At 41.8% G+C, this 19,427-nt stretch overlaps 1 protein-coding gene across 3 annotated transcripts in view; it reads left to right on the top strand.

The window, feature by feature from the left end:
• Nucleotides 1-8,054, top strand: part of ALG14 (ALG14 UDP-N-acetylglucosaminyltransferase subunit) — an 88,364-nt gene extending 80,310 nt beyond the window's left edge. Inside the window, exon 4 of one of the 3 annotated variants that reach the window (XM_081818835.1) lies at nucleotides 4,837-8,054. In XM_081818835.1, coding sequence (XP_081674961.1) covers nucleotides 4,837-5,157 — 321 coding nt within the window. In that variant the 3' untranslated portion in view covers nucleotides 5,158-8,054. Of the gene's footprint in view, nucleotides 1-3,521; nucleotides 4,100-4,836 lie in introns of those variants that run through there. The other 2 variants (XM_006748581.3, XM_031019616.2) reach the window with 2 other exon arrangements.
• The last annotated feature ends 11,373 nt before the right edge of the window (nucleotides 8,055-19,427 follow it).

The raw sequence follows: 19,427 nt of genomic DNA, 5'->3' as shown, positions 1-19,427 counted from the left end.
GCTTAACCAACTGAGCCACCCAGGCGCCCCGGGGGGGCTGGTTTTTTAAAAGCTGTCAGTTACAGCCATTATGTTTATGAGGAGTGCATATGATAGAGTTACAAACAGAGTGGAGTGTAGCAAATAGAACATTGGACTCCATATACAATAGGCAAAGAAGGATTCCCTCCTTTACCCCTCACTCCTTCCTTTGAGCAAAATTTAGTGAGTGTCTTTTTTGTTCCAGGTGCAGAATATAGATTGTCCTAGACATTGACCCTGCCCATAAGGAGTTTACAAGGTAGTGAGGAGGAGAGAGAATAAAAGCAAGGCCCCCACATTGAGTGAGAATGTACATTTTAAGAAATAAAAATATGAAGAGTGTTCTGTGTTTTTTATAAAACTACAAGGACAGTGCCAACCGTTGTATTATTTAACATTGTTTAACATCTTTTTTACTTAATTCTGTTTTGTTCAATGCTTGGAATAAGTCTTTCTAATCTGCTTCATTAAATAGTGGAAACTCCGTGATCCACAATTTTTTAATTTTTTTGCCTAGGCTTCTGTAAAACTCAGAGTTAAAACCTGTGGTTAATTAAAAATAGCTTTCCTTAGCCTAAGTTTTCCTTGAAACTAATTTGCCCTTTTTTAAAAATACTTGATGTATAGTTTTGTAGTTTTATCGTACCTAGGACTTTTGTAGTAAGGTGCTTCAAAATAGAGATATGACAGAGATAAACAAATGAATACCTTTAACTTTTACTTTTATCTTAACAGTCTCTGCTTCTGATCTATAGCAGGTTGCTAATACATCTCCCACCAATGCCAGTCATTTCCCTGCGTGTAATACAGACATTTCTATCAGAGTATTCACAGTTTGTGTATACAGATAGTGAGATGAACACATGTGGATATGTACATTTTTTAAAGGCAACCAACATGAAAATATTTTTGTGACACTGAAGACCCAACAAGTAATGTTTACATTATTTTTTACCTGTAGGTTTTATTTTATTCTGTACAATGGAAAAAAAGAGAAAAGCAACAAATAATCCAGGGTTTAGGGAATACGTTCATGCAGTGGTTCTCCACTGGAGACATTTGGCAATGTCTGGAGACATTCTTAATTGTCTTGACTACTGGAATCTTGTGGGTAGAGGCCAGGGATGCTATTAGACATCCTACAATGTGCAGGACAGGCCACCACAATGAAAAATTATCCTGTCCAAAATGTCAATAATGCTACTATTGAGAAACCTTGCATTAATAGGATTTTTAGAATTCTAAACCCTGAAAGGATTCAGAACGATCTTGTAATTTAGGCATAAGACAACACTAGAGGCAAATTAAAGTCATAGAATTAAAAAAAAAAGAATCGTGGAGCTGACAGGGAAGGTCATTTAGTCCAGTCTCCCTTTGCATATGGTAACTGAGTCACAGGAGAAAAAGTGACTGAAGCAATAGAACTCCTCCACTCCTGGGGCGCCTGAGTGGCTCAGTCAGTTAAGCGTCCAACTCATGATTTCTGCTCAGGTCATGATCTCAGGGTCATGAGATCGAGCCCCGCATCAGGCTCCATGCTCAGCAGGGAGTCTGCTCCAGATTCTCTCTCTCTCTCTCTCCCCCTCCCCACTGTGCGCTCGTGCTCTCTCTCTCTCTCTGTCTCTCTCTGTCTCTCTCTAGCTCTCTCTCAAATAAATATGTAAATCTTTAAAAAATAATAATAAAAAAAAAACTCCTCCACTCCTAAACATGTGATAAGGCAACTTCCCCAGTCTCTCTGTGCCTCAGTTTTCTATTCTACAAAAGGGACAATAAAACTTGCCTCAAATGATTGCTGTGAGGAGTAATGGAAATAATGCATAGGAAATGTTTAGTTCCGTTCCTGGCCACAGTGAGTTGTTGATAAAAAGTGGTGGTAAGAGCCGAGGTGGTGACTGTCATTACTGTTGCCCCAGCTGGTTGAACCCTGTTCCCGACTCTCAGTCCCATTTCCTTTCTATTGCACTGCCTTGAAAGGTTATAGGGGCAACTCAATAGGGACTAAAGAAGACTAGTCTGAAAAAGAGCTTAGTAGCTGGTAATTCAAGAAAAACTGAACAAAAATTCTTCAGAGAGATAGGGGATTAAATTGTAGGTAGACACTTTAAGGAAGGCACAAAAAAAGATTGGTTCCCACCTGAAACAGGCTACCTTCTCTCTTCCCAAAGTTCTGTGAATGATGTGCCAGGTGGTCATAGGGATCAGATAACCTTTATCAAACCCTTAGAGCCCTGGCCATGTCTTAACAGCCCTGACAGGGTGTCTGTCCATCGGGGAGAATCTGAAATGCCAAGATGGTCAGGCATTGTATCTGGGGACCCTTTCAACTCTAAGATTTTCTGATGTCTGATAAGTTTTGTGGACTTTGTGCTGGAAAGATCATGTGACATTGTAGATAATGCCCAACGGGCATACATACACAACCACAAATCTCCTGTTTTATCATTTGTGGAATTTAAAAAAATGTTTTATTAGGGGCATCTGGGTGGCTTCGTTGGTTAGGCGTCCGACTTTTGATCTCAGCTCAGGTCTTGATCTCAGGGTCGTGAGTTCAAGCCCCAGGTCGGGTTCCATGCTAGGTATGGAACCTACTTAAAAAAAATGCTTTGTTAGGTTTTACTAATTCAGTTGATCAGTACGAGCATATGATTAAGATGTTTCTGCAAATACTTTTTTCTCTGAAAGTAATAATAAATTACCTTGCCAACAATTCTGTGAAATAGGTTTCCTCTCATTTTCTTAAAAGACTTTTAAAAATTTTTTGCAGTTGCTCTAGGAGTCAGTTTTTTATTTCTCTTGTTATTTTTGCCAACTAAATTGTTTTTAACCAGTGGCTGTCTATAAAAATTAGCAGAATTCAAAAGCATTAAACTCTCTGGACCACAAGCACAGATTAAATTTTCTGGAGGAAAAAATCTCATTCATTTAGTAGCCTTCTCTCAAATATCCCATTTGTTGAATTGAACTCCTGAAATGATTCTATACCCCACAAAGACACTCTACATAGACATTTTCTCCTACATCTTACATGTCAGTGCTCCAACTATTCTAAAGATTATTTTAAAAAATCAACAAGCACAAGTTGATACATGAGAAAACAACTACTCATAGCTGACTTTATCTGTCTTCTATGTTTCTGTGTGACATTCAAGATCCACAGAACATCTGGAGAAGAGCAGCACACACACGTCCAGTGAATGCGGGCTGAGCACCGGGCACTGTGCTAGACACCTCTGGTAGCACAGGGCACGCCACCCAGACCCAGAGAAGTTAAGCTGTTTGCCCCAAGCCACACAGTTGATAAACAGGAGAGCTAGCAACACAGCCCTGCCTGGCTCCTGAGTGCATGGGTTTTTGCTGCATACTAGATCTTTACAAGGAATAACTCAAGGCTTAGAAAAATAAAAAATCTCCCATAAGATGTGACTGGAATTTTTTCATTTTAGATGCCTCATTTAGATGTTATGTTAATTTGACCTTCAATTTTTTTTTTTTTTAAGGTGTTGTGTAATGGACCAGGAACATGTGTTCCTATCTGCATATCTGCCCTTCTCCTTGGGATACTAGGAATAAAGAAAGTGATCATTGTCTATGTTGAAAGCATCTGCCGAGTAGAACACTTATCCCTGTCCGGAAAGATTCTGTTTCACCTCTCCGATTACTTCATTGTTCAATGGCCGGCTCTTAAGGAGAAGTATCCCAAGTCTGTGTATCTTGGGCGAATTGTTTGACGAATGACAACTTCTCTAGAATTTTGCAGTCAACCATATTTATTGTAATCAGGGTAGGAAAAAACCATGTTTATCATAAAGGCTTCTGAAGGTCCTGAGAATTATTGGTGGTGAAGAGTAAAAAATGTGTAAATAATCCAGTAAGGAAACTGAAGGTGCTCTTATAAAAAAAAACATTAAGGGGCGCCTGGGTGGCTCAGTTGGTTAAGCGTCAGACTCAGGTCATGATCTCAGGGTCATGAGATCGAGCCCCGTGTCAGGCTCCCCACTCAGCATGGAGTCATCTTGAGATTGTCTCTTTCTCCCCCTCGGCCCCTCCCCCGACACTTGTGCTCTCTCTCTCTCTCTCAAATAAATAAAATCTTTTTAAAAAATTAAATTAAAAATAAAAATGAAACAAACATTAATAAACCATTAAGTATTTATGCCTCTGTGTACCAAATTTCTTTTCTTTTGTATCACTACCTGCAGGTTATCTTCTGACTTGTTTTAGTAATTTTTTCCTACAGCTAAATATAATATTAATATGATTAGTAACATTTCCTGTTCTGCAGCTCTTTTTTTTTTACAATATTCTGCATTGTAAAAAGAAAAGAAAGATATTTCTTAGTTTTTGTTCAGCTACAGCAGGCTCTGTTTCCTGTGTGGAAGCAGTAAAGTCCCTGGTGAATCCTTTTAGCATAAAGGAAGCAGTCATATGACGTGGGCTTCATGACAAGTTGCACTCCGCAGGCTTCCAGAACTGTGAGCATAAACCAGTATCTTTTTTTGTTCTTCAGTTTTGCTCTGTGAGCCATTGCCCTCAATCCAGAAGATCCTTTGAAATCCCTTGTTGAATCGTTAAAATAAATTAAAAGGTGATTCTGTTTTTCTGGAACCCAAACTCTCAAATTCACAATGGCATGGCTGTCATCATCCCTGGCATTTTGAGATGATTAGGCTCGGTAGAGTGTATTTTTACTAAACATTTATGTGAGGGCTTGCTATGCGCCAGGTATTCTTCTAATCACTTTTCAAATCTTAACTCACAGAATCCTAATAACAACTCGGTGAGGTCGGGACCGTTATCATCTCCCTTCTACAGATGACCAGTAAGTGGCAAAGCCGAGATTCCAGCCGGGGCAGCCTGGCTGGAGGGCGAAGCCCGTTTCCCGGGCGAGCGACCTGTGACGTCACACACAGACCCACACTCAGGAGGGCCCTGCACTTGCTTTCCTACTCTGCTGTCACGGGTTTCTTAATGGACGTGGAACGGGAGACCCGTTCCCCACAAATCATTTCGTTGGTCCTGCTTGAGAATCGGTGCGACCCTGCCGAGTACCAGCAGTACAGCCCCGAGGGCCGGGCCGGGCAGCTCCTCATCGAACGGAAGTCCCGTCCCCTCCCGCTAAGCTCTGTCCTCTAACAGCGAGACGTCTCGTAGCGTTTGAGGTGTTCCTTTACTCAAATCTGTTTCGGAAGTATGATGTGCATCTCATAAATGGTAAGAAATTAATGACGAGACAGAGTGTCCGTGAAAATGCACGAATACCTGAGAGGTTGCACAGTGAGCATGCTGAGGCCGATCTAGCTTTTATCACTCTTTGGGCAAATCTTCTCTGGAAAAAGTAGGCACATCTGTCACCAGGACATTTTCCTAGGTGTTTGGCTGAGAAGACTCTCGGAATAGGGAAACTATGTTGCTGTCTGGTTCGGTGGCCTTGGGACAGCCAGGAGGTAGTTCGTCGTGTGCTTTGACTTTAATCATCGAACGTCAGGTGCTGCGCCTGCTTCCGTTGATGGCAAGGCCCGGAATGTCAGATGAAATAAGCCTCTACTTCTCTAGAGAGAAAGTGATTTTTTTTAGGGATAAGAGCATGTACATTTTTTCACCTTTGAGTTTTGTTCTGCTCTGCACTTTGTTCCTAAGTGGCACTGGGTCCATAGTTGACGCATGAAATTGGACTGCGTTCAGTCCCAGTTCCGTCCACGCCTGTCTGCACGCCGGCACAGCTTGCCCCAGCCCCCGCAGGTGATCCTGCTGCCGAGGCTCCTGTCGGGCCAGAGTGCGCGAGGCTTAGGCCACGGAGAGTTGTTAGAAAAGATGCCATCATTTTTTCCAGAAATGTATGTCCCAGATGTTTTGCAGAGCCTTAACTTAGACAGTGGTTAGCCTGGAATGTCAGAGGGAAAAAAATCTCATGTGTGTTATATCACTAAAGATTTAGGACTATCTTCCCGGATTGCGACTGCTGTGCACACGTTCAGAGTGAGGTTTGCTTGGTTCCAGATTATTTGGTAAACAAGCGCCTGCTCTGCTCTGTGTTGTTGTTATGGCTAATTCAGGTCCTCAAGGTCACATTAGCAAAGGGGCACAGCTTGAAAAACATCATGCTCTAGTCTCAACTCAAACTGAAGATCAGTGGCTAGCTTGTCCTTTTGCATTGCTCTTGAAACACTCCGGAATGCAGCTCTTACTGGAAGAGACTGTTCACGAAAAAGTAATTGCATCAGTCTTTAAATGAGAGACAAGGAAACCACACATCCTGCCCACACCTACTTCCCTGGAAGATTTTTATCTACAGTTCAGTTGTCTTAAAGGATTTCAGCAGCTTGCCAGGCTGCAAGTCTAACTATTTCAAATAGGACATCCAAAAGTCATCACGGGAAGCTTTAGCCAGGAACTTAGAGTGCTGTGAAGCCGTGTCAACAAGAGGAATGTTGTACAATTTTAGACTGAATAGCAAGAAGTCCTTGCTAGAAAGGAGATGACCCTAGCTTTCCCGTATAAAAGCAACTTGAAACGTGTTTATTTGGCCTTCCAAAGTGAGATTCAAACTGAGAAATGTACTACCCCCTTACTGTGCAGTTCCTTAGATTGAATCAGTGCTTTATTTCTTCTGAAAAGCCCCATCTCACCAAAAGGAGTTTGACAGCAATGTCTTAAGCCTCTTTTATCCACAGGAAGAACATCATCGTGAGTGTTAAAGTAGATTGTCCTTCTCCATACAGCTCACTCCATATAGTGGGGCCATGTGGAGTTTCTTCCCCATGATTTCAGCTCGGTCCAGCAATGAGCAGACACCCAGATTTTCTTGTCTGCCCTGAACTTTCTTCTGCTCAGCCCGCCACTCTAGTGCTCTAAAAACAAATTGTCTACACTTATGTTCTTCCTGCCGACTCATTTTAAACATGGATTTGACATAGCTCCCCCTTTTTCCCTTCTAGGGTATTTAACTGACGCTAGCCTCTCTCTCAAGCAACAAACTTTGGAATAATTGTTTTGTACTCTCTTTCCTTAATCCATATAGAATTGGTTTCTCTCCCCTTATTTTTAGTATCCCCAGAATTTTCCCTTGTCTTTCCATCCTCTTCTCTCCTTGTCATCTGAATTCACCTATTGATTCTGCCTTTGAACCAGTTCACACTCAGCCTTTCCTCTTCAGTCCCATGGTCACAACCTAAGCTAACTCTTCAACATAAATTCCTTGTTTTATTAGCACATTTGTTGAGGAACTGAGGCATAGGGAGATTAAGTATCTTATCCAAGATTTTATAACTAGAAAGTGGCAGAGCCGGGATTTGAACAAAGGCACTCCAGCTCCAGCCAGACTTACCTTAACAGCTAGGTTAGGTTTAAAAAAAAAGTGCCAGGAATGGGGATGAACGGGGCGCTGTGATGGAGAAGAAGGTGCTGGGTGCTCTAGAAAGGGATATCAGGAAAGGCCTCTCTAAGAAGGATGTTTTAGCTGAAATCTGAAGGATAAGCCTGGAATATTTGTCCTCCTCCTTCCACTTCCCTTCCCAGCTTATATTTCACCTCCACCACAAACTCATCCCCATCTCCCGCAGCCTTGTTTCAGCAACTTCTTCTCTAAACACCTCGGTGACATAGCCACCCATACCTAAGGTTAGCACTGAGCTACAGACCATCATATTGCAGTACCTTGTGCTTAGAAACACCTGTAGAGGGAAGAAATGAATGCTTCTGATCATTATTTCTTTATGTTCACCTTACATCAGGGATTATACCTCATACTTTCATGACCTTGCTCCACTCTTGGTCACACCTGCCACAGTTCTGGACCAAATGTAGGCATTGACTACACATATAAATTCTCATACATTCAGACTTTGTCTAGGCCTACTTAGTTACAGCTCATCTAGACCAACGTTCTCAAACTTTTTGGTCTCAGGACCTCAATACACTCTTGAAAATTATCGAAGACCCCACAAACTTTTGTTTATGGTGGCTATATTTGTCACTATTTACCACATTAGAAATTAAGACAGGGAAACTTTTTATTTATTTTTTTTTTAAAGATTTTTATTTATATGAGAGAGAGAGAGCACATGAGAGGGGGGAGGGTCAGAGGGAGAAGCAGATTCCCTGCTGAGCAGGGAGCCCGATGCGGGACTTGATCCAGGGACTCCAGGATCATGACCTGAGCCGAAGGCAAGTTGCTTAACTAACTGAGCCACCCAGATGCCCAAGACAGGGAAACTTTTTAAACACAATAATACACAGGACACATATCATTAGCCATCAGAGCAATGGTATTCTTACACATCATGAAGCATCTAGAAAACTATAAGATCATGAGAGAATGAGAAGGAAAAAGGGAAATGACATCTTTGCATTATTATGGACAATAGCTTTGACCTCATGGACCCCTGAAAAGGTCTTGAGGACCCCCCAGAGGCCCCTGGGCTATATTTGGAGAACTGCTGCTCTACATAATGGTGCATCAATAACTTCATTTCTATCAGCCTTTAAACAGTCAATGATCTACGTACTAGTTTTCTATTGCTGTGTAACAAATAGCCACAAATTCAGTGGCTTCAGACAACACCTGTTCTCTCACTATTCTATAGGTTAGAAATCCAGGCAGGGCATGACTGCTTCTCTGCTCAGGGTCTCACAAGGCTCTAATCAAGGAGACAGCCACGGCTGGGTTCGGATCTGGAACAGACAATGGACCTTCTTCCAAACTTGTTCAGGTCGTTGCTGGCAGAATTCAGTTCCTTGCAGTTGTAGGACTCGTGGTGACCTGTTCCTTAAAGGCCAGTGAGAGTCTCTACTGCTGCTTGTCTCTTTTAAGGCACTGATGTGACTGGGTCAGGTACACGTAGGATAATCTTCCTTTTAATTAACTCAAAATCAACTGACGAGGGACTATAATTACATCTGCAAAGTCCCTTTTGCTGTATTAATGTAACATAATCAGGGGAGTGATAGCCCATGATATTCACAGGCCCCACCAATACTTGGGGATTATAAAGGTGTGGATGCGACAGGGTAGGATATTGGTGGCCATCAAGAATTCTGCCAACCACAATCTGCCAGAGGTGTTTTGTTTTGGCAGGGGGGAAATGTTTTTCAAATCTTTCATTTAGACTATAAACTCCTACCTTAGTGTCCCAAGTTTTGTAATTTTTTTTTAATACAGGAAATGCAGGTCTTCCAAACTGCATCACTTTTCCAGCAAGTTCTTCTGTGCTTGGTTTGTTTACCTGTCAAATAGGCATAATGATGGTCCCTCCTTACAGACTTGTGTGCACTAAACTAAGATGGCACATGTACCCCCTTTAGCACAGAGCCTGGCACATAAGAAGCCCTGAGTAACTCTGTGTCTCCAAGTAAGCACGTGACTCCCATGGTATGTAAGTGGCCTGAAGGAAGGTGTCCTTAAACTAAGTACAGCAACCATTTCCCACCCTCTAGGATAGCTATCATAAAAAGTTGTCTTAAAAGAAAAGAACAAGGGTTTCCAAGGATGTGGAGAAATTGAAACCCTCATACGTAGGTAGGTTCGGCAGCTGTGGACACCAGTTCCACAGTTCCTTAAAAAGTTAAACATAAAGTTACTGTATGGCCCAGCAATTCCACTCTTAGGTATATACCCCAGAGAATTGAAAACACACGTTCACACAAAAACTTGTACACAAACGTTCATACCGGCATTACGTAATAGACAAAAAGCAGAAACAGCCCAAAGGTCCACTGAGCAATGAATGGATTAAAAAAAATGTGGTATATCCATACAACGGAACATGACTTGGTCACAGAAAGGAATGACGTGATACGACATGGGTAAATGAACCTTGGAAGCATGCTCAGTGGAAGAAGCCAGTCAGAAAAGGCCACATATCATACGATTCCCTTTATACGAAATGTCCAGAATAGGCAAATCCATAGACGGAAAATAGAGCTACTGTTGCCAGAGGCTGTGGAAGGGGCCATGGAGGTGACTCCTAACGGGGGTGGGATTTCTTTTGGGGGTGATGAAAATGTTGCGGGATCACACAGTGCTTGTGGTTGTACAACTCTATACCAAACGACTGAACTGTATGTACACTTTACATGGGTGAATTTTATGGTACGTGAGTTATTTCTCCACAAAAAGGGTTTCTCCATCACCAATAGTAAAGGAATCTATCCATACATATTTGTGGGTGAATATATAGATGGAAAAAGGCGAAACAGCAAACTAAGCACAGCCGCCAGGAAGTTGCTACAGGGAATGTGCTTGTTTATTGTGATTCTACCTCTGCCCACGGCCAGAGACGAAACAAAGACTGAAGGTGCCGGGGACAAAGCATGGCTTTGGGGAAGAGCTGAGTAAGAACTGGATGAAATAGCCTAGTGAGGGGGAAGAGACCATCTTCTTCCTTCCTACTGGAGGAAGAAGATGGTCTCAGCATGAAATAACTCCTTCCCCGACCTCCTCACTAGAGACGCCTCATGACACGGCCTCACCCCAGCAAAGAGCCAAGACGACTGAGTCATTTGTATTGTCCACAGTTGGCCATTCACATGCCTTCTGCAGGAGGACCTTGACTTCTCCATCAAGAGGTAGAGTCCGGTGGCTCACCCCTTGAATCTAACTAAACTGGCCTGAGGGGCTTGTCGCACCACTAGAATGCAGCAAGAGTGGGAAGTGATGTTCTGACTTGGTCTCTTGAATGTCCTCTCAGTACCCAGCCACCATGCTTCGAGAAGCCCAAGCCACACTCAGAGACCATGTGTGGGTGTTCTGGTTCCCGGACGTATCTGAGTACAGACTTTGCATCGCCTCGATCCAGGGTGCTAGACGTGTGAGGAGAGAAGCCTCCCGACGATTCCAGTGCTGCCGTTCTCAGCACTCCCTGCCTTTCTAGTCCTCCTGGCTGAGGCTCAGGCACTATGCCCTGTGAATTTCTGGCCCACAGAGTCCCTGAACAAGACGAAATGGCTGCTATTTTCTGCCACTAAGTTCTGGGGGAATTTGTGACAAAACAACAGGTAATTAGAACAGTAACCTTTCAGAAGGAGCCAGTCTCTCCAAAGCTTGGTTACTTTGGCTTAATATTGGAGAGGAAACGATTTCTCGCCCCTAAGGCAAAAGGAAGAAAACATCTTTCTACACCATGGGTAGGAAAAGGCTTTTTTTCTCCTTGCTCCTTGGCCTGCATGTAGCAGTGAAACAGAAACCAATGGATTCTTTTAAATCTTTTAACCATATGCAGATGAATAAGCAAATGGTTGGACTTGGTTCCTAATCTCTTGTCCTTTCCTGAATAACTTTTTTTTTCCACTCTAATAAACTTTAGCATTTAAACAGAAGTCATGTGTCACATATATGACGATTAACAGCAAGAATGTAGAAAACGAGATAGCTGCTGAGCACGAAAACTTAATTAATAGCCAAGCCATTCAACCGAAAACCAGAACAGTGTTTCTGGCAGGGAAATGTGAAATCTTTTTTTTCTAACTTGGAATTCTTTTTTTGTTTTTTTTCGCTCTCAGTCTTTTCTAAGATCGTGATTTAAAATTCAGTGACTACACAGAGAACTTTTTTAGGTTCTCAGTTGAACTCCACTGATTGAAGTGCAATAATCTTTCAATGACATGAGCAGGGCCACCCTCCCCATCCCTGGGTCCCCCGGGGGAATTGCCAAAGCCCAGAATACACAAACCAAGACTCATGGAGGAACAAAATGGCAGGAAAGCTGAACAACAGCAAGGAGGATGAAAGAGTTTGGAACGACAGGCTTCTCTCTCACAAAGAGGGAAAAGAAGTTTCATTCTTAAAAAAAGGGGGGGGCGGGAGAAAACAAGACCTTTATGGTAATACCATATACAGAGTTGGCAGAAATTCGGCAAAGAATAAAAAGTATCCAAAATGTTCCCTTACTCAGTTCCCGCCTGAGGCTCCATTTTCAAGCTGATTTGCCCTGAGTTCTCTGGACGTGGAACCGTGCAAGGCTTCTAGAAGGGCCCAAGTGTTGGTCTCTCGACTCACCAGCCGAACAAGCTGAATCTGAAGTGGCCAGATAGAGAGCTTTAATGTTCACCAAAATCGTAGAGAAAACAAGTTATTTATGGATGAAATGATAGAAGGTCTGAGGTTTGATTCAAAGCCCATTGCCGGAGTGGGGAAGGCAGGGGAGTTTATGGATGAAACAGGATTGGCCAGACATAATCACTGCGGAGGCTGGGGACAGTGGGTGCACAGGGCCTCGTACACCAGGCTCATCATATTGTTGCCTCTACTTTCCTATATGTTTGAGCATTTCCATAATTAAAAGTTGTGGGGTGCCTGGCGGGCTCAGTCAGAGGGGCGTGAGACTGTTGATCTTGGGGTTATGCGTTCAAGCCCCACGTTGGGTGTCTAGATTACTTAGATAAAAATAAACCTTTAAAAACAGTTTTAAAAACAGAAATCAATTTTTAGTGAGAGTGAGCAATCTTCAGATGCTAAAACGTCAAAGAATATATTATGGATAAAATGAAGCAAACTAGGTTTTACAATGAGAACAAGAAAGGAAATTTGAAAATTACTTTTATTTCATGTTTAACTCATGAAAAGAAATTCAGTCAGCCTGTAAATCTGATTCCTGAACCAGAATAGGTTTTTCTGACTTAAAATATTCACTCTGGGGCCTTTCAATACACTGCTATGGAGTATAAAATGTCACCTTCTTCTTTATCCATATGCTTCTCATTGTGCAGTAAATATTTGAGGTGTTCCAACACCAACATGGAGAACCATTCACAGGAGGCCTAGGAGCGTTGACTCCCACTGAAGGTGCCCCTTTCTCCAAGGACACACTCCCTGCCCCTTTTCAGAAAATCACCACAGCACCAGTCACCTCTGTGGACCTTGAACATTAAAGGTGGTTCTGACCCCACATCTTCATGTTGCTGAAGAGAATGCATTGCCAAGCAGAGAGAGGAAAGGCAGCTGGATGGTAAGAGCCTCAGGTCCAGGTTCTATATGTGTTTAACAGTGGTTGATTTTAATATTTCTGTGTTTCCTCGCCACATCAAATAAAGGACTTGGACGAGATCATGCTTGAGTTCTCTTCCCATAACAGTATGGCCGCCACAATCGTAGCATCCTTCGTTTATGGAGCGCTAGCAACATGCCACGTGCTGTACTAAGCCCGGGTCAGGCACTGACCCAGTTAATCCTCAGATCCAGGCCACAGAGGCCCCACACTCTAGAGACCCCTCCACGGCCCACTTCCCTCCTTGTGGGGCCAGGATGATGCGAGCACCCGGAGCCCACACTCCCTTTCTAGAGGAAAGGGCCCTCCCTAGGACCGCAACCTCACCTGCCTCAGTGGCCCAAGCCTCCTTCTCGGGCTTGCATGGACCTCTTCCTCAGTTACACCCTCCCAAGGTCGGCTTACTGGCCAGTGAGGGGTGAGAGGGAGGGAGTGTGGAAGGATCAGGACCTGCAGGTTGGGGTGTGGACGCTCTCCACAAAGCTCCTCATGGTGTGAGACGGGACCAAGTCGAAAGAGAAGGGAGATGTGGGCTGGGGATGCTTCATTTATGCTTGGCTGAGGTCCTGTAAATGTTAGGGGTGGGCCTAATGAGGTACATACCCATTATTATGATTACTACTATTATTATGATTATTTTATTACGTCTATTTTATAGAGACCAAACCCGAGACGCAGAAGCTGGAGTAATTTGCCCTCCGTCGCACAGCTGGTTAGTGGCTGGGCCAAGGCTTGGGTTGCTACCCCTGTGATTCCACACTCCTCCCTTCCATGCCGCCACCCAACAAAACTGCAGAATCCGCCCACCCCGGGGCTCTCAGAAGACAGAGGGGGTCCAGAGAAGCTGCGGGCCACCAGTGGAGTGGCTCTTCGACAGCATCTTACGTAATCGGCGCCGGACAGAGAAGGTAGCAGAGAGCAGTGGTGGCAAAGCTTCCCCCGAAAACAATTACCATGGGAAGCTGATTCAACAGAAAAATATTTGATACAAGAGTATGACAGTTAATCCTAGGATTTCACTTTTTGTTCTGAACTTCTGACCCACAGCTGCTGGTGCAGCCACGGAATATCAAGAAGGTAACCGAACTAGATTTTCACCCTGTCCAACAAGCATGTGGCCAATCAAATAAGTCGGTCTTTGTTGACTTCCTTTAAACTCTAAAGCCAGGAAATCACTTCTAATATGTGAAGACCCCCACCTTCCCTTCAAGGACATCCTGAGGCACAGAAATAAAATCTAAACAAACATCCTTTCAATTACTCTTCATAATGAAACATCCAGCAAATTCTAGGTAATTTGAAAAAGCAAATTTCTGAACAAAGCTCTAAAGATATCCCTAGAGTGTTTTTAGAATGCATAATTTGATGTACTTAATACCAAGCACTCGATGTAGTTCTGTTTGGGTACTAACCACAAATATCTGAAGTCAGTAGTAATAATAGTAGCTAACAGTGTTGAGTGCTTATTATGTACCAGGCATGATTCTTCATCTTCCACGTGGTCTCCCTCGCCTGACCCTCATGACGGCCACCTGAAGAAGTTCAGGGTATAGCTTCTTTACAGACAAGGAACAGAGAACCAAGAGCATATATACAAAGGGCTTTATCAAAGTACCATGTGTAATAGAAAAAAAAAATCAGAAACCATCTTAATTGAATAAATTATATGTCCAGACAGGGGACTAGTGTGCAGTCATTAAAAAAATCATATTGTTGAGGAATATTTAACGGCATAGAAAAATGCTGAAAATGTTATATTAAGTTTTTTGAAATCACGGAAACAAGTGTATATTATGAGCACAGTCTGAGACTCTATGTAAATAGATGCAAAGTTTTAAAAGGGCTACAAATATATAAAAGGTTTAAGATGGATTATCTCTTAGTTAAGGAGTTACATATAAAGTTTATTCTGTGATTTTTTAAAATTCTATTTTGATTATGAATAACAGAATGAAAGAAAAGAAGGTTTTTTAAAAATGACTGAATTTTTGTGAACCATTGGCTCAGGGAGTAGAAAAAAGGAAACCATAGTATGTCCACAGAAATCCCATGCTGGCAAATATAACAGATAATAATAGAAATAACTACTTACTAAACATGTGTCTCAGACTTCCTGTTGTACATGCAGCTTTCGCAACATCTCACTTGATCCTGCAAAGGCACTGAGAGGGAGGAGGCTTAGCTCCCATTTTTCAGATGATGAAAATAAAGCTCTGAGAGGCTGTGGCTTTTCCAAGGCTGCACAGCTGGTAACATGGTCAAAGCAGGGCTAGAATCTGGGGATATTCAGTCCCAGTGCCGCATCTGTGAACACAGGCCCAGTGTGTGGGCAGCCAGAAATGTGTTGTCCTGACCACATTCTGACTTATTCAGCATGAAATTAAATAAGTATGGCAGCCGACTAAGCCCCATGCCAGTTTATGGAAAGGCCAGTGAAATAGGGATCTGGAGATCTGAGTTCCAGTCTGCCATTAATTAGGTCCGTGGGCAAATCCTTTGACCTCTCTGTTCATCTAGATCCAACACAAATGTAATGGAGCATCTTAGGCTCAGCGCCTGTCCTGGAGGTCAGCTGCCTGCATTGTCACATGCCAAAACCCCTTAATACTCTTCCAGGAGATTTGAATGGCAGTGTTCATTTCTACTGAACACGAGGGGGAGGAGGGTTGCATCACATATCGCCAGCAAAACATTCCTTCCGTTTCCTTTAAACAATTCCTTTCCCCCCCCAATTCCCTCTTCCCTTACCAGCTGCCCAAATTCTCTTTTTCTGTTTCTTTCTCCCTGTAAAACAAAAACAAAACAAAAAATCTTTTCATCCCTTCTTTTTCTGAGCCACACTCCTCAAGATTTCTCCCTATTCCAAGTCTATTTTCATTTAACAAATATTTATGACATGATTGGTGTCTCCCAGGACTGTTCCTGGTGCTGGAGGATATGGTAGTGGACTTTACATCCCATCCTTTCTTGCATAGAATAATCCCACCTGGTCTCAGCTTCTGTTTACATCTAGCGAAAGACAGCGTAAGGAGATGGGGGAGCGGGGATAGGGAGTATTTTAATTACTAATCATTTTTTTAGTGTTACATATAAAACAAGAGGTGAGGACTTACTGTTCTTAAAGAACCCCCTGCCTCCTTTTTTTTTTTTTTTTTAATGATTCTATGATTTCATTAAAGTAAATTCATCATACCTTCCTTACTTACCTGGTAAGACTGCCAGGAACATTGTAAGCAAAGTACCAGGCCAATTTTCCCACGAGATTTTATTGGCTCCATAAAGCCAACCTTAGTTCCTTAAAGCTGTCTGATCATATCTGAGTCCATATATGTCTCTCTCAAACATGACATTCCAGTCAATGTCTTGGCAATATAACCAATGCTTCCAGTGTCCTGTTATAAGGAGAACAAATTCTTGGGGCACCTGGACGCCTCAGTCATTAAGCGTCTGCCTTCGGCTCAGGTCATGATCCCAGGGTCCTGGGATCGAGCCCCGCATCGGGCTCCCTGCTCAGTGGGAGGCCTGCTTCTCCCTCTCCCACTCCCCCCGCTTGTGTTCCTGCTCTGTCTCTCTCACTGTCAAATAAATAAATAAAATCTTAAAAAAGAAAAAAGAACAAATTCTTATCAAACCCATATAAATAGCTCTATTGCCATGAAAATATAAGAATACTCAGTGAGAGTTTCCAAATTCTAGGGGGATGAAGTGGGGAGAAAAAGATATGTGTGTCATATTTGGTCACAAAGGTATATTTTACCAAATTGCTCTAAGGCAGAGTTAGCTTAAGAGAAAAGAGGAAAAGTTTTCCTTAAATCTGGGAGAACAAAACATTTTTAAAATCAGCAATGTTTCAAACAAAGGCATAAAAAATTATAATCATCCTCCTCAATTTATTCAGTCCCACTTAATTACCTCTTGTAGCTTAAATCCAGTTTTTCTATTAGTTCTGGAAATTCTTACCCAGTTCAGTTTGACGATCTTAAAGTTATCAGAAACCTATATTCTAGAGTACTTGTCAGAGTCTTTTCCATGAGCCTCTCTGAAGATGAAATATATTTGCAAAAGTATCAGAGTAAAACAATAACCATCTGTAAATGACCAGACTTAAAAATGCCCATGGTTAAAGATCTGATGAGAGTTCATTACAATGCAATTGATGAGGAAATTTGGTTATTTTTATGCCATGCAACATTTTAAGATAATAACTAAAATTATGACTGATAGTATTATACTAGACATATCAGAATTTTAGGAATTTTATATAATTTCTGAACACTTATATTAATAACATTCACCCATATAATATAACCTAGGAAGGCTTATCACCACTTATTTGGCAATGCTTCCCATGTAATTTAAAATAACAAATAAGGCTAATCAGTGTAACATCTCTCTTTTAATTAGGAGAGAGAACAAATCCTTTGACTTGTCCCAGGAACCCTCTGGAAATTCCCAAAGTTTGTTTGAGGTCAAATAGACTCCGTCTAGAATCTGATTTGGGGAAATTTTGTTAAGAATATCAAAGAGGGGGGCGCCTGGGTGGCTCAGTTGGTTAAGCGACTGCCTTCGGCTCAGGTCATGATCCTGGAGTCCCGGGATCGAGTCCTGCATCGGGCTCCCTGCTCAGCAGGGAGTCTGCTTCTCCCTCTGATCCTCCCCCCCTCTCATGCTCTCTCTCTCTGTCTCATTCTCTCTCTCAAATAAATAAATAAAATCTTTAAAAAAAAAAAAGAATATCAAAGAGGTTTTAAAACACTTGGTCAGATAGGATCATAGGTCACTGTGAAAACATGCTTAGTTATCCATTTAACCATGGTGATAATTAAAGACTTCTCAGGCAAATACCAGAAGTTAAATTGTTGTAAGTAAAACTGAGCTCTTTTAATAAAGAAGACTCAGTTGTTGTTGTTGTTGTTGTTGTTGTTGATGATTTAAGTAATCAGAGACCTGAACATTAAAACACAAAATATTTGCTTTCTAGGCAGATTACTTAAAAGGTAAGGAGAAACCTTTTACAATCCCAATTTTACAAATTGGAAGTCCAAGCAAACTTTGTCCTTCTAACACCTGAAAGAAAACTAAGTTCTAGTGTTACATAAGTACACTATTGCTATTAAAGCTTTCTTTTAAAACCCTTGTAACAAATCCATTCAGTTTCATTCAGTTTGATCACACATTAAATTCCTTTCCCAAGATCCTTTTTTTCACAAACCTCCTACAACTTTCTATGTCCATTTTAGTTTGTCCCCTGTCATCTTTCCCACTCAGAAATAATCAATTTTACTTTAGGACAACTACTTTCTTTTCCCTCAACAAAAAATTGCATCTCCATTGCCCATACTTTTTCTCTCCAAAAAAACATATATCCTACATTCCTTGCATACAGAATTGTTTCCCTTAGTATTTCAAGTAACTTTAATTATATTAATTAGACTTCTTAATCCTAAGAAACCTTACTTTCTAGTGAAAACTAAAAAGTAAGCAATTGTGAACTGTTATACCAGCATTCTTTAGATTGGCAAATTTATGAATGTTTCATAATTTCTAGAAACGTGCATTTCCTTATAGCAGAGTTTTTTAATGTGACACAAGACATGTTTACTAATCAACCCAAATATCCTTAGTTCCTTTGTAATAAGAGGTCAAAAGTAGGTAAACTGGGACTTGTTTAGCAATTAGTGTTTCCATATTTTTTTTTTTTGGAAATGCTCCAGACATTCAATGAATTCCCACCATCTAATTTAACTTAGATGGTGGAAGTTGCCAAAGAGATTTGGAAAACTATTTAAGCAAACATACCATAAAATAATCATTGCAAAAAAGTGCACCTAAAGACTCATCTCATTTACATGTATTCAGTTCATTTATTCCTAACAATTATGCTTAGATTACTCCTCAAGATTTCATGAGACATTAGTTAGTCATCATCTTAAGTTATTTTTCTTGCGAACAAATTCTTGTAACAGAGATAACATGAGCTTCTTTGACTTTTAGAAAACCTAGGTAAAATAAAATTATTCTACTTAATGCCAATAACTCTGAAAGTATAATACGTGTCTGTATCGATTAAACCAACAAACTTAAACTTTTTCTTTTTTAAGCTTTTGTATTTATTTACTTGACACAGAGAGAGAGACAGCTAGAGAGGGAACACAAGCTGGGGGAGCGGGAGAGGGAGAAGGAGAAGGGAGAAGCAGGCTCCTGGCTGAGCAGGGAGCCAGATGCAGGGCTCGATCCCAGGACCTGGGATCACAACCTGAGCCGAAGGCAGACGCCCAACGACTGAGCCACCCAGGCGCCCCAAACTACATTTTCTTTACCAAAAATTATCCTGGATAATGTGAACTTGAAAAACATTTGGGTTAGGGGTGCCTGGGTGGCTCAGTCGGTTAAGCATCTGCCTTCGGCCCAGGTCATGATCCC

The sequence above is a fragment of the Leptonychotes weddellii genome, chromosome 4 (assembly GCF_054177405.1).
Source record: "Leptonychotes weddellii isolate Sample4059 chromosome 4, ASM5417740v2, whole genome shotgun sequence".
NCBI lineage: Eukaryota > Metazoa > Chordata > Mammalia > Carnivora > Phocidae > Leptonychotes > Leptonychotes weddellii.
The sequence above is the reverse complement of the archived record's forward strand: the minus strand, read 5'-3'. Positions and strand labels throughout refer to the sequence as shown.